The 15,110-nt window shown below is 44.1% G+C and overlaps 1 protein-coding gene across 3 annotated transcripts in view; it reads right to left on the reverse strand.

Moving 5' to 3' along the window:
* Nucleotides 1-13,970, reverse strand: part of LOC121560795 (cell surface glycoprotein MUC18) — a 61,377-nt gene extending 47,407 nt beyond the window's left edge. Inside the window, exon 1 of one of the 3 annotated variants that reach the window (XM_041873695.2) lies at nucleotides 13,555-13,970. In XM_041873695.2, the coding sequence (XP_041729629.1) occupies nucleotides 13,555-13,618 (64 nt within the window). In that variant the 5' untranslated portion in view covers nucleotides 13,619-13,970. The remainder of the gene's footprint in view (nucleotides 1-13,554) is intronic. The other 2 variants (XM_041873696.2, XM_041873698.2) reach the window with 2 other exon arrangements.
* Between the last annotated feature and the right edge of the window lie 1,140 nt (nucleotides 13,971-15,110).

Consider the following 15,110-nt stretch of genomic DNA (forward strand, 5'->3'; position numbering starts at 1 on the left):
TTGAAGTGGGAAGTTTACATTAACCTTAGCCAAATACATTTAAACTGAGTTTTTCACAATTCCTGACATTAAATCCTAGTAAGAATTCCCTGTCTTAGGTCAGTTAGGATCACCACTTTATTTTAAGAATGTCAAATGTCAGAATAATTGTAGAGAGTGATTTATTTCAGCTTTTATTCTTTCATCACATTCCCGGTGGGTCAGAAATTTACATACACTCAATTAGTATTTGGTAGCATTGCCTTTCAATTGTTTAACTTGGGTCAAACGTTTCGGGTAGCCTTCCACAAGCTTCCCACAATAAGTTGGGTGAATTTTGGCCCATTCCTCCTGACAGAGCTGGTGTAACTGAGTTGGGTTTGTAGGCCTCCTTGCTCGCACAAGCTTTTTCAGTTCTGCCCACAAATGTTCAATAGGATTGAGGTCAGGGCTTTGTGATGGCCAGTCCAATACCTTGACTTTGTTGTCCTTAAGCCATTTTGCCATAACTTTGGAAGTATGCTTGGGGTCATTGTCCATTTGGAAGAACTATTTATGACCAAGCTTTAACTTCCTGACTGATGTCTTGAGATGTTGCTTCAATATATTGATTTGCACTTTTCGCACCAAAGTACGTTCATCTCTAAGAGACAGAACGCGTCTCCTTCCTGAGCGGTATGACGGCTGCTTGGTCCCATGGTGTTTATACTTTCGTACTATTGTTTGTAAAGATGAATGTGGTACCTTCAGGCGTTTGGAAATTACTCCCAAGGATGAACCAGACTTGTGGAGGTCTACCATTTTTTCTGAGGTCTTGGCTGATTTTCTTTTGATTTTCCCATGATGTCAAGCAAAGAGGCACTGAGTTTGAAGGTAGGCCTTGAAATACATCCACAGGTACACCTCCAATTGACTCAAATGATGTCAATTAGCCTATCAGAAACTTCTAAAGCCATGACATCATTTTATGGAATTTTCAAAGATGTTTAAAGGCACAGTCAACTTAGTGTAAACTTCTAACCCACTTGAATTGTGATACAGTGAATTATAAGTTAAATAATCTGTCTGTAAACAATTGTTGGAAAAATGACTTGTGTCATGCACAAAGTAGATGTCCTATCCGACTTGCCAAAACTATAGTTTGTTAACAAGAAATGTGTGGAGTGGTTGAAAAACTAGTTTTAATGAGTCCAACCTAAGTGTATGTTAACTTCCGACTTCAACTGTATGTACAGTACCAGTCAAAAGTTTGGACACACCTACTCATTCAAGGGTTTTTCTTTTCTTTTTACTATTTTCTACATTGTAGAATAATAGTGAAGACATCAAAACTATGAAATAACATATATGGAATCATGCAGTAACCAAAAAAGTGTTAAACAAATAAAAATATATTTTATATTTGAGATTCTTCAAATAGCCACCCTTTGCCTTGATGATAGATTTGCAGACTCTTGGCATTCTCTCAACCAGCTTCACCTGGAATGGTTTTCCAACAATCTTGAAGGAGTTCCCACATATGCTGAGCACTTGTTGGTTGCTTTTCCTTCACGCTGCCGTCCGACTCATCCCAAGCCATCTCAATTGGGTTGAGGTCAGGGGATTGTGGAGGCCAGGTCATCTGATGCAGCACTCCATCACTCTCCTTCTTGGTAAAATAGCCCTTAAACAGCCTGGAGGTGTGTTGGGTCATTGTCCTGTTGAAAAACAAATGATAGTCCCACTAAGCGCAAACCAGATGGGATGGTGTATCACTGCAGAATGCTGTGGTAGCCATGCTGGTTAAATGTGCCTTAAATTCTAAATAAGTCATGTGACAGTGTCACCAGCAAAGCACCCCCACACCATCACACCTCCTCCTCCATGCTTCACGGTGGGAACCACACATGCGGAGATCATCCGTTCACCTACTCTGTGTCTTACAAAGACACGGCGGTTTGAACTAAAAATCTCAAATTTGGACCCCAGACCAAAGGACACATTTCCACCGATCTAATGTCCATTGCTCGTGTTTCTTAGCCCAAGCAGGTCTCTTCTTATTATTGGTGTCCTTTAGTATTGGTTTCTTTGCAGAAATTGGACCATGAAGGCCTGATTCACACAATCCCCTCTGAACTGTTGATGTTGACATGTGTCTGTTACTTGAAATCGGTGAAGCATTTATTTGGGCTGCAATTTCTGAGGCTGGTAACTCTAATGAACGTATCCTCTGCAGCAGAGGTAACTCTGGGTCTTCCATTCTTGTGGCGGTCCTCATGAGAGCCAGTTTCATCATAGCGCTTGATGGTTTTTGCGACCGCGCTTGAAGAAACTTTCAAAGTTCTTGAAATGTTCCGTATTGACTGACCTTCATTTCTTAAAGTGATTTGCTTATTCTTTGCTTATTCGAGCTGTTGTTGCCATAATATGGACTTGGTCTTTTACCAAATAAGGCTATCTTCTGTATACCTCCCCTACCTTGTCACAACACAACTGATTGGCTCAAACGCATTAAGGAAAGAAATTCCACAAATTAACTTTTAAGAAGGCACACCTGTTAATTGAAATGCATTCCAGGTGACTACCTCATGAAGCTGGTTGAGAGAATGCCAAGAGTGTGCAAAGCTGTCATCAAGGCAAAGGGTGGCTATTTGAAGAATCTTAAATATAAAATATATTTTGATTTGTTTAAAACTTTTTTGGTTACTACATGATTCCATGTGTGTTATTTCATAGTTTTGACATCTTCACTATTATTCTACAATGTAAAACATATTTTTTTTTTTTTACTCTTGAATTAGTAGGTGTGTCCAAACTTTTGACTGGTAGTGTATGTTCAACATGATAGCTATTACATTCCCACAGTAGTCCAAAACGAGCATCTCCTTCTTGAGGGACAAGGAGTGTAGAATAAGAGGGGCGGTGGGAAGAGACCGCAATTGGTCCTGAGATGGCTGAGAAGTAAGCTCACCAGAAGCAGGGAGGTCAAGGAAAGAATGAGATGAGGAACAATAGCCGAGCGTGAGTTCAAACAGGAGACAAGTACAATAAAGAGAGGGAGTTAGCGAGGCGAGGGTCCAAACGGGGGGGAGAGAAGACAACCAGGGATGTAAAGGAGTAAGAGGGAAGGGAAGTCAGACACGCAAAGGAAGGGTTATAAGGGAAAGACAGGAGCCATCTGTCTAAACAAACAAAAACAGACAAACATGATGAAAAAATGCTTTGAAATGACCGAGCTGTAAAAGGCACCACCAGGCCGCCGCACCCTTCCTACGACATGCGCCCCCCCCACCACGCAATCCTCCCACCCCACCCAGGCAGCCCGCCCTAAAATACACTTGTAAACTATAATTCCTTAAAATGACACTGGTGCTCCTTGTGTATCACAGATTGAGATAGTCCATTAAAAAATATACGTTATGATCTCAGATGTCAGTAAGGTATAGCCTAGCAGAGGGACCTATTCACTCATGTGTCTTGTTTCCATCCATAAGCAAACATTTTTTCCTTCATTTCCCCTTACCTTTTCCCCTAGGAATCGTTCTGTGTAGATTTGGTAAGAGCAGGCATACTGCACCCATCACACAGTGATCATATTTGACTCAGTATGAAAATGAAAATGTATGCCATTCTAATAATGGCGCCGGAGAAGATGGCTGCCGTTTTACAGCCCTCTAACCAATTGTACTATTATGTGTGTTTTTCCGCGTTATTTGTAATTTATTTTGTACATAATGTTTCTGCCATCATCTCTTATAACCAAAAAGAGCTTCTGGATATCAGGACAGCGATTACTCACCTCGTATTGGACGAAGATTTTTTCTTCAACGAGGCGGCCGTGAAGGATATCCTAATCACACCCGACAAGGCCCAAATCCCCGTCATTCGCATGAGGAAGAGACGGAGATATCGTGGACGTAGGTCGGGATGCCTTGTAAGGATCCGACGGCGAGCGAGTAAACTGCCTCTCCCATCAATCCTATTAGCCAATCTTCAATCATTTGAGAATAAATGGGATGACCTAAGATTACGGTTATCCTACCAACGGGACATTAAAAACTGTATCTTATGTGTCACCGAGTCGTGGCTGAACGACGACATGGACAACATACAGCTAGCGGGCTATACGCTACATCGGCAGGATAGAACGGCTGACTCCGGTAAGACAAGGGGTGGCGGTCTGTGTATATTTGTAAACAACAGCTGGTGCACAAAATCAAATACTAAGGAAGTCTCGAGGTTTTGCTCGCCTGAGGTAGAGTATCTTATGATAAGCTGTAGACCACACTATTTACCAAGAGAGTTTTCATCTATATTTTTCATAGCTGTCTATTTACCACCACAAACCAATGCTGGCATTAAGATTGCACTGAATGAGCTGTATAAGGCCATAAGTCAACAGGAAAACGCTCATCCAGAGGCAGCGCTCCTAGTGGCCGGGGACTTTAATGCAGGGAAACTTAAATCTGTTCTACCTAATTTCTACCAGCATGTTAAATGTGCAACCAGGGGAAAAAAAACTATAGACCACCTTTACTCCACACACAGAGACGCATACAAAGCTCTCCCTCGCCCTCCATTTGGCAAATCTGACCATAACTCTATCCTCCTGATTCCTGCTTATAATCAAAAACTAAAGCAGGAAGCACCAGTGACTAGGTTAATAAAAAAGTGGTCAGATGACGCAGATGCTAAGCTACAGGACTGTTTTGCTAGCATAGACTGGAACATGTTCCGGGATTTTTCAGATAGCATTGAGGAGTACACCACGTCAGTCACTGGCTTCATCAATAAGTGCATCGATGATGTCGTCCCCACAGAGACCGTACGTACATACACCAACCAGAAGCCATGGATTACAGGAAACATCCGCACTGAGCTAAAGGGTAGAGCTGCCGCTTTCAAGGAGCGGGACTCTAACCCGGACGCTTATAAGAAATCCCGCTATGCCCTCCGACGAACCATCAAACAGGCAAAGAGTCAATACAGGACTAAGATTGAATCGTACTACACCGGCTCTGACGCTAGTCGGATGTGGCAGGGCTTGAAAACTATTACAGACTACAAAGGGAAGCACAGCCGCGAGCTGCCCAGTGACACAAGACTTCCAGACGAGCTAAACCACTTCTATGCTCGCTTCGAGCCAAGCAACACTGAAGCATGCATGAGAGCACCAGCTGTTCTGGATGACTATGTGATCACGCTCTCCGTAGCCGATGTGAATAAGACTTTTAAGCAGGTCAACATTCACAAGGCGCAGGGCCAGACGGATTACCAGGACGTGTACTCCGAGCATGTGCTGACCAACTGGCAAGTGTCTTCACTGACATTTTCAACATGTCCCTGACTGAGTCTGTAATACCAACATGTTTCAAGCAGACCACCATAGTCCCCGTGCCCAAGGACACTAAGATAACCTGCCTAAATGACTACCGATCCGTAGCACTGATGTCTGTAGCCATGAAGTGTTTTGAAAGGCTGGTCATGGCTCACATAAACACCACTATCCCAGAAACCCTAGACCCACTCCAATTTGCATACCGCCCCAACAGATCCACAGATGATGCAATCTCTATTGCACTCCACAGTGCCCTTTCCCACCTGGACAAGAGGAACACCTACGTGAGAATGCTATTCATTGACTACAGCTCAGCATTCAACACATTTACATAATTTAGCAGACGCTCTTATCCAGAGCGACTTACAGTTAGTGAGTGCATACATTATTTTTTTTCATACCCCCCGTGGGAATCGAACCCACAACCATGGCGTTGTAAACACCATGCTCTACCAACTGAGCTACATCCCCGCCGGCCATTCCCTCCCCTACCCTGGAGAACTGTGCGCCACCCCATGGGTCTCCCGGTCGCGGCCAGCTACGACAGAGCCTGGATTCGAACCAGGATTTCTAGTGGCACAGCTAGCACTGCGATGCAGTGCCTTAGACCACTGCGCCACTCGGGAGGCCATGTAACACCATAGTGCCCTCAAAGCTCATCACTAAGCTAAGGATCCTGGGACTAAACACCTCCCTCTGCAACTGGATCCTGGACTTCCTGACGGGCCGCCCCCAGGTGGTAAGGGTAGGTAACAACACATCTGCCACACTGATCCTCAACACAGGGGCCCCTCGGGGGTGCGTGCTCAGTCCCCTCCTGTACTCCCTGTTCACCCATGACTGCATGGCCAGGCACGACTCCAACACCATCATTAAGTTTGCCGACGACACAACAGTGGTAGGCCTGATCACCAACAACGATGAGACAGCACCGTGTGGTGCCAGGATAACAACCTCTCCCTCAACGTGACCAAGACAAAGGAGATGATTGTGGACTACAGGAAAAAAAAGAGGACTGAGCACGCACCCATTCTCATCGACGGGGCTGTAGTGGAACAGGTTGAGAGCTTCAAGTTCCTTGGTGTTCACATAACCAACGAACTATCATGGTCCAAACAAGACAGTCGTGAAGAGGGCACGTCAAAGCCTATTCCCCCTCAGGAGACTGAAAAGATTTGGCATGGGTCCTCAGATCCTCAAAAAATTCTACAGCTGCACCATCGAGAGCATCCTGACTGGTTGCATCACCGCCTGGTATGGCAACTGCTTGGCCTCCGACCGCAAGGCACTACAGAGGGTAGTGCGTACGGCCCAGTACATCACTGGGGCCAAGCTTCCTGCCATCCAGGACCTCTATACCAGGCGGTGTCAGAGGAAGGCCCTCGAAATTGTCAAAGACTCCAGCCACCATAGTCATAGACTCTTCTCTCTGCTACCGCACGGCAAGCGGTACCAGAGTGCCAAGTCTAGGTCCAAAAGACTTCTCAACAGCTTCTACCCCCAAGCCATAAGACTCCTGAACAGCTACTCATGGCTACCCAGACTATTTGCACTGCCCCCCACCCCATCTTTTTACGCTGCTGCTACTCTGTTAATTATTTATACATAGTCACTTTAACTCTACCCACATGTACATATTACTTCAACTACCTCAACTAGCCGGTGCCCCCACACATTGACTCTGCACCGGTACCCCCCTGTATATATAGCCTCCCTACTGTTATTTTATTTTACTTTGCTCTTTTTTTCTCAACACTTTTTTGTTGTTGTTTTATTTTACTATTTTTATTAAAAATAAATGCACTGTTGGTTAAGGGATGTAAGTAAGCATTTCACTGTAATGTCTGCACCTGTTGTATTCTGCGCATGTGGCCAATAAAATTAGATTAGATTAGATTTGATTTGTATGTCGCTCTGGATAAGAGAGTCTGATAAATGACGTAAATGTAAATGCAAATGTTGTCTGGTGATATGCTATTCACTACTGTAACATGACTGAACAAGACTAACCCTGGTAGGAAGACATGACCTGACGGTAAGCAGCTAGGCAGCTGATTTTCCCCTCTCAACAACATATTACATTTACATTTACGTCATTTAGCAGACGCTCTTATCCAGAGCGACTTACAAATAGGTGCATTCACCTTATAGCCAGTGGGATAACCACTTTACAATTGTTTTTTTGTTTTTTTGGGGGGGGGTGGGGGTGGGTTGGAGCAAAGGGGGGGGTAGAAGGATTACTTTATCCTATCCCAGGTATTCCTTAAAGAGGTGGGGTTTCAAATGTCTCCGGAAGGTGGTGAGTGACTCCGCTGTCCTGGCGTCGTGAGGGAGCTTGTTCCACCATTGGGGTGCCAGAGCAGCGAACAGTTTTGACTGGGCTGAGCGGGAACTATGCTTCCGCAGAGGTAGGGGAGCCAGCAGGCCAGAGGTGGATGAACGCAGTGCCCTCGTTTGGGTGTAGGGACTGATCAGAGCCTGAAGGTACGGAGGTGCCGTTCCCCTCACAGCTCCGTAGGCAAGCACCATGGTCTTGTAGCAGATACGAGCTTCAACTGGAAGCCAGTGGAGTGTGCGGAGGAGCGGGGTGACATGAGAGAACTTGGGAAGGTTGAACACCAGACGGGCTGCGGCATTCTGGATGAGTTGTAGGGGTTTAATGGCACAGGCAGGGAGCCCAGCCAACAGCGAGTTGCAGTAATCCAGACGGGAGATGACAAGTGCCTGGATTAGGACCTGTGCCGCTTCCTGTGTAAGGCAGGGTCGTACTCTCCGAATGTTGTAGAGCATTCATATTCAACCAAATGACCAAAAAACATTTGTAACAACCAGTATCTGCGAAGCATTTAACAAAAGCATAGCTTTATTTTGATGGGCTTACTGCACAAACATTCATAGACCTGTGATGGAAATTTCTGTTAAACCTTTATCATGATTGTGTACTAGAAGCTCTTTCTTTAAGCCTAGTTGCTTAGGCATTAACTTTTAGTTTATTGATATAACTAGATCATATGAAATGGGATTGTGCGTGCATGGCTATGGGCCTGTTTCTAACCGTTCTGTGGATGTGTAGCATAGGAACCTGGTTTTAGGGAAGTATGTATAGTACCAGTAAAAAGTTTGGACACACCTACTCATTCAAGGGTTTTTCTTTATTTTTACTCTTTTCTGAATTGTAGAATAATAGTGAAGACATCAAAACAATGAATAACACATATGGAATCAAGTAGTAACCAAAAAAAGTGTTAAACAAATAAAATATATTTTATATTTGAGATTCTTCAAATAGCCACCCTTTGCCTTGATGACAGCTTTGCACACTCTTGGCATTCTCTCAACAAGCTTCACCTGGATTGCTTTTCCAACAGTCTTGAAGGAGTTGCTGACCACTTGCTGGCTGCTTGTCCTTCACTCTGCCGTCCAACTCATCCCAAACCATCTCAATTGGGCTGAGGTCAGGGGATTGTGGAGGCCAGGTCATCTGATGCAGCACTCCATCACTCTCCTTCTTGGTCAAATAGCCCTTACACAGCCTGGAGGTGTGTTGGAACATTGTCCTGTTGAAAAACAAAATGATAGTCCCACTAAGCCCAAACCAGATGGGATGGCGTATCGCTGCAGAATGCTGTGGTCGCCATGCTGGTTAAGTGTGCCTTAAATTCTAAATAAATCACAGATAGTGTCACCAGCAAAGCACCCCCACACCATCACACCTCCTCGTCCATGCTTTACGGTGGGAACTACACATGCAGAGATCATCCATTCACCCACACCGCGTTTCACAAAGACACGGCGGATGGAACCAAAAATCTCCAAAAAGGACACATTTCCACCGGTCTAATGTCCATTGCTCGTGTTTCTTTGCCCAAGCAAGTCTCTTCTTCTTATTGGTGTCCTTTAGTAGCAGTTTCTTTGCAGCAATTCGACCATGAAGGCCTGATTCACAGTCCCCTCTGAACAGTTGATGTTGCGATGTGTCTGTGACTTAAACTCTGTGAAATCCTCTGCAGCAGAGGTAACTCTGGGTCTTCCATTCCTGTGGCGGTGCTCATGAGAGCCAGTTTCATCATAGCACTTGATGGTTTTTGCGATTGCACTTGAAGAAACTTTCAAAGTTCTTGAAATGTTCCGTATTGACTGAAAGTAATGATGGACTGTCGTTTCTCTTTGCTTATTTGAGCTGTTGTTGCCATAATATGGACTTGGTCTTTTACTAAATAGGGCTATCTTCTGTATACCCCCCTACCTTGTCACAACAAAAGCATTCCAGGTGAAGCTGGTTGAGAGAATGCCAATTTGTTTAACACTTTTCTGGTTACTACATGATTCCATATGTGTTATTTCATAGTTTTGATGTCTTCACTATTATTCTACAATGTAAAAAATTGTAAAAATAAAGAAAAACCTTTGAATGAGTAAGCGTGTCCAAACTTTTGACTGGTAGTGTACATGATATCTGGGCGCACAGCCAAGAGCTGACAGGCGAGACCTCTGGTTTCCTGCTAGTCAGAAGGGAAAGAACCTGTTCCTTCTCTATCTACTGAAACCAGAGCAAAGTGTTAAATCCTAAGCACTAATGATAAAGCTGTTGTCCTGGCTAAGGCCTGTTGCTGGGCAAAAGGTTCAAACTTGGTGTGTGTGTGTGTGGGAGGGGTGGGTGGTGTTAAGCCCCACATCATCTAGGCAGACAGCGGAAGATGCTTGCTTGCTCGGGTCAAGGGGCCATTAATCTACTTTTGAGGAACTATGTCTGGAGAGATTTCCTGTTGTTTTATCACCTACAGTGGCTTGCGAAAGTATTCACCCCCCTTGGCATTTTTCCTATTTTGTTGCCTTACAACCTGGAATTTAAATTGATTTTTTGGGGGGGTTGTATAATTTGATTTACACAACATGCCTACCACTTTGAAGATGCAAAATAAAAAAAATTGTGATACAAACAAGTAATAAGACAAAAAAACAGAAAACTTGCGCGTGCATGACTAAACATCCCCACAGCATGATGCTGCCACCACCATGCTTCACTGTGGGGATGGTGTTCTCAGGGTGATGAGAGGTGTTGGGTTTGCACCAGACATAGCGTTTTCCTTGATGGCCAAAAAGCTCAGTTTTAGTCTCATCTGACCAGAGTACCTTCTTCCATATGTTTGGGGAGTCTCCCACATGCCTTTTGGCGAACACCAAACGTGTTTGCACACTGGACTGTTTGACGCTATCCAGCGTAACTCTGTACTACGGAATAAACTCTGTATTCTGTGATTTACCCTCCTGCGCCTGACTCCTTCAAATCACCTATCACAATTTGAGTCAATTGGAGGTGTACCTGTGGATGTATTTCAAGGCCTACCTTCAAACTCAGTGCGTCTTTGCTTGACATCATGGTGTGAGAAGTGCAAATCAATCCCAGAACAACAGCAAAGGACCTTGTGAAGATGCTGGAGGAAACAGGTACAAAATTATCTATATCCACAGTAAAACGAGTCCTATATCGACATAACCTGAAAGGCTGCTCAGCAAGGAAGAAGCCACTGCTCCAAAACCGCCATAAAAAAGCCATACTACGGTTTGCATCTGCACATGGGGACAAAGATCGTACTTTTTGGAGAAATGTCCTCTGGTCTGATGAAACAAAAATAGAACTGTTTGGCCATAATGACCATTGTTATGTTTGGAGGAAAAAGGGGGTATCTTGCAAGCCGAAGAACACCATCCCAACCATGAAGCACGGGGGTGGCAGCATCATGCTGTGGGGGTGCTTTGCTGCAGGAGGGACTGGTGCACTTCACAAAATAGATGGCATCATGAGGAAGGAAAATGATGTGGATATATTGAAGCAACATCTCAAGACATCAGTCAGGAAGTTAAAGCTTGGTCGTAAATGGGTCTTCCAAATGGACAATGACCCCAAGCATACGTCTATAGTTGTGGCAAAATGGCTTAAGGACAACAAAGTCAAGGTATTGGAGTGGCCATCACAAAGCCCTGACCTCAATCCTATAGAAAATGTGTGGGCAGAACTGAAAAAGCTTGTGCGAGCAAGGAGGCCTACAAACCTGACTCAGTTACACCAGCTCTGTCAGAAGGAATGGGCCAAAATTCACCCAACTTATTGTGGGAAGCTTGTGGAAGGCTACCCGAAACGTTTGACCCAAGTTAAACAATTTAAAGGCAATGCTACCAAATACTAATTGAGTGTATGTAAACTTCTGACCCACTGGGAATGTGATGGTCCTCCCGAGTGGCGCAGTGGTCTAAGGCACTGCATTGCAGTGCTAACTGTGCCACTAGAGATCCTGGTTCAAATCCAGGCTCTGTCGTAGCCGGCCGCGACCGGGAGACCCATGGGGCGGCGCACAATTGGCCCAGTGTCGTCCAGGGTAGGGGAGGGAATGGCCGGCAGGGATGTAGCTCAGTTGGTAGAGCATGGCATTTGTAATGCCAGGGTTGTGGGTTCGATTCCAGTATAAAAAAATAAAAATGTATGCACTCACTAACTGTAAGTCGCTCTGGATAAGAGCGTCTGCTAAATGACTAAAATGTAAATGTAATGAAATAAATAAAAGCTGAAATAAATCATTCTCTCTACTATTATTCTGACATTTCACATTCTTAAAATAAAGTGGTGATCCTAACTGACCTAAGACAGGGAATTCTTACTAGGATTAAATGTCAGGAATTGTGAAAAACTGAGTTTAAATGTATTTGGCTAAGGTGTATGTAAACTTCCGACTTCAACTGTACACTGAGATCATGTGACAGATCATGTGACACTTAGATTGCACACAGGTGGACTTTATTTAACTAATTATGTGACTTCTGAAGGTAATTGGTTGCACCAGATCTTATTTAGGGGCTTCATAGCCAAGGGGTTGAATACATGTGCACGCACCACTTTTCCGTTATTTATTTTGTAGATTTTTTTTAAACAAGTAATTTTTTTCATTCCACTTCACCAATTTGGACTATTTTGTGTATGTCCATTACATGAAATCCAAATAAAAATCAATTTAAATTATAGGTTGTAATGCAACAAAATAGGAAAAACGCCAAGGGGGATTAATACTTTGCAAGGCACTGTATTGTCCTCAGAATGAGACAACCTTTTTCACAGTTAGTCTGCACCCTGTACCCCAGTTTTGTCTCATTGTCCAGCACATACACACGCCAAGATCACGAGTTTTGTACATTCTTGCATAAGATGACATGCCTATATAAGGTTTCTGTACTCCTAGTGTCATTTGAGCTCTCTGGCGTACACCTTAGAAGTGCATGTCCGACCAGCTCCATTATTGCAATAATGAATAGATAAATAAAGTATAATTGTTTGAAGAAATAACAAAGTCTCTCCTTATTGGGTAGAATTTCCACAACAGACCTTGGAGTAGGCTCCATAAAATGATAAATCATTTAGCTATTTCATTATGGTCAAAAACACAATCGCATCAGTGGAATGCTTTTCACAATTGCAGTTATGTGAATAAATAGTCTAATATAGTTTTGATCTAAGAGAAGTAGGCTACAGAACAGACTAGAAAAGTGGTCTCTTTGAGACAGCTTTCATCTTTTTCATAGCCAGTTACAGATTGCATTCCACAAGAGTCACACATACCAAAATTACAGTCTCTGGGTATTCAGTCAAAACAGAATAATGAATCATATACAGTAATAGTGAGGGCATGCATACAACATGAAAGAAGAGCTTACCTTTTTGTTCATATGCATAGGCTAAGTGACACAATCTAATGACCATCTTTCAAGACATAAGTTGCTGTATAGGGGTGACTAATTCAATCCACTTATTCTATCCACTTACTACTACTATTTATATGATGACAAATAAATAACATTAGACATACACATGTGTTCTGATGTAATTCTCAAAGACTTAAATTACTCGAATTATTGTAACTAGGTTACCTACAGTATCCTCTACCTATAACTGATAGTAGAAAACAGAACTTTATACATCCTAGGCAGCTATATTCGTCATTTGTGATAATAAGCTACCATTTGCTTTTCAGCTTTCTTAAACAATTGACCAGAAAAACGACCGAACAAGGTAGCAACATCACATGTTTACAGTTTTCTGGGTCTATGCAGCCTTATTCGGAGCGGAGCAGACTAGCGCTCCATCAAGTAGCCAGCCTTCAGTAGACAAGCAACCCCGCAATGTTTCCAATGTACAGTACAGTAGTCACAAAACGAACCGCGTCCTATGCAGTGTTTTCAAGAGGTTAGATCTGTATTAGGTCACATACCTTTCCAGGCCAGAGAAAGCAGTAAAAGTCCCACGAACATGGAAGCCTTCATTCGTAAAGCCATGTTGTTGCTTCTGCCCAGTGTCGTCCCGAGAGTGAGTGTGACCGCTGGCCGATCCTGGCAAACTGCGAGACAGACTCAGGGTGCGAGAGAAGCAAGAGATGTGGGGGCAGATTTGGTCGAGAGCGACTGTGCATTTGGTAGGAGGAACTTATAGGGGAGAGAGCTCAGTACAGTAAGTAGCCTAATCTTTCTGAACAGGTAGTCTAAATGATAACATGGTTTGGAACAAGGGTTCCTCGATTGTTTAGAATGGAATAGAATAGAATATAACATGTAGCTGTGAGCAGCAATGGTACACAGGCTGAGCCTCCAGGGGCCCCTGCAGTCATGGCTGTCCTATCAGATCTCAGGTCCCTGATGAATACCTCCTTGGTGACCACAATACTGACCAGTGAGCACGGATTTACATAACATTTAAATGGTGGGAAAAGACATTTGACATGTATGTGTGAAAGATACACTACATGAACAAAAGTATGTGGACACCTGCTTGTCGAACATCTCATTCCAAAATCATGGCCATTAATATGGAGTTGGTCCCCCCTTTGCTGCTATAACAGCCACTCTTCTGGGAAGGCTTTCCTCTGGATGTTGGAACATTGCTGCGGGGACTTGCTTCCATTCAGCCGCAAGAGCATTAGTGAGGTCGGACACTGAAGTAGGGCGATTAGGCGTGGCTCGCAGTCGGTGTTCCAATTCATCCCAAAGGTGTTCGATAGGGTTGAGGTCAGGGCTCTGTGTGTGGCCAGTCAAGTTCTTCCACACCGATCTCGACAAATCATTTCTGTATGGACCTCGCTTTGTGCATGGGGGCATTGTCATGCTGAAACAAGGAAGGGCCTTCCTCAAACTGTTGCCACAAAGTTGGAACCACAGAATCGTCTAGAATGTCATTTTACGCTGTAGCGTTAAGATTTCCCTTCACTGGAACTAAGGTGCCTAGCCCAACCATGAAAAACAGCCCCAGACCATTATTCCTACTCCACCAAACTTTACAGTTGGCACTATGCATTCGGGCAGGTAGCGTTCTCCTGATATCCGTCAAACCCAGATTTGTCCGTCGGACTGCCAGATGGTGAAGCGTGATTCATCACTCCAGTGGACGTGTTTCCACTGCTCCAGAGTCCAATGGCGGCGAGCTTTACACCACTCCAGCCGGCAATAGGCATTGCTCATGGTGATCTTAGGCTTGTGTGCGGCGGCTCGGCCATGGAAACCCATTTCATGAAGCTCACGACAAATAGTTATTGTGCTGATGTTGCTTCCAGAGGCAGTTTGGAACTCGGTAGTGAGTGTTACAGCCGAGGGCAGACGATTTTTATGCACTACACGTTTCAGTACTCGGCGGTCCCGTTCTGTGAGCTTGTACCACTTTGCGACTGAGCCGTTGTTGCTCCTAGACATTTCCAATTCACAATAACAGCACTTACAGTTGACAAGGGCAGCTCTAGCAGGGCAGAAATTTGACAAACTGACTTGTTGTAAAGGTTGC

The sequence above is a fragment of the Coregonus clupeaformis genome, chromosome 5 (genome assembly GCF_020615455.1).
Source record: "Coregonus clupeaformis isolate EN_2021a chromosome 5, ASM2061545v1, whole genome shotgun sequence".
In the NCBI taxonomy this organism is placed as follows: domain Eukaryota; kingdom Metazoa; phylum Chordata; class Actinopteri; order Salmoniformes; family Salmonidae; genus Coregonus; species Coregonus clupeaformis.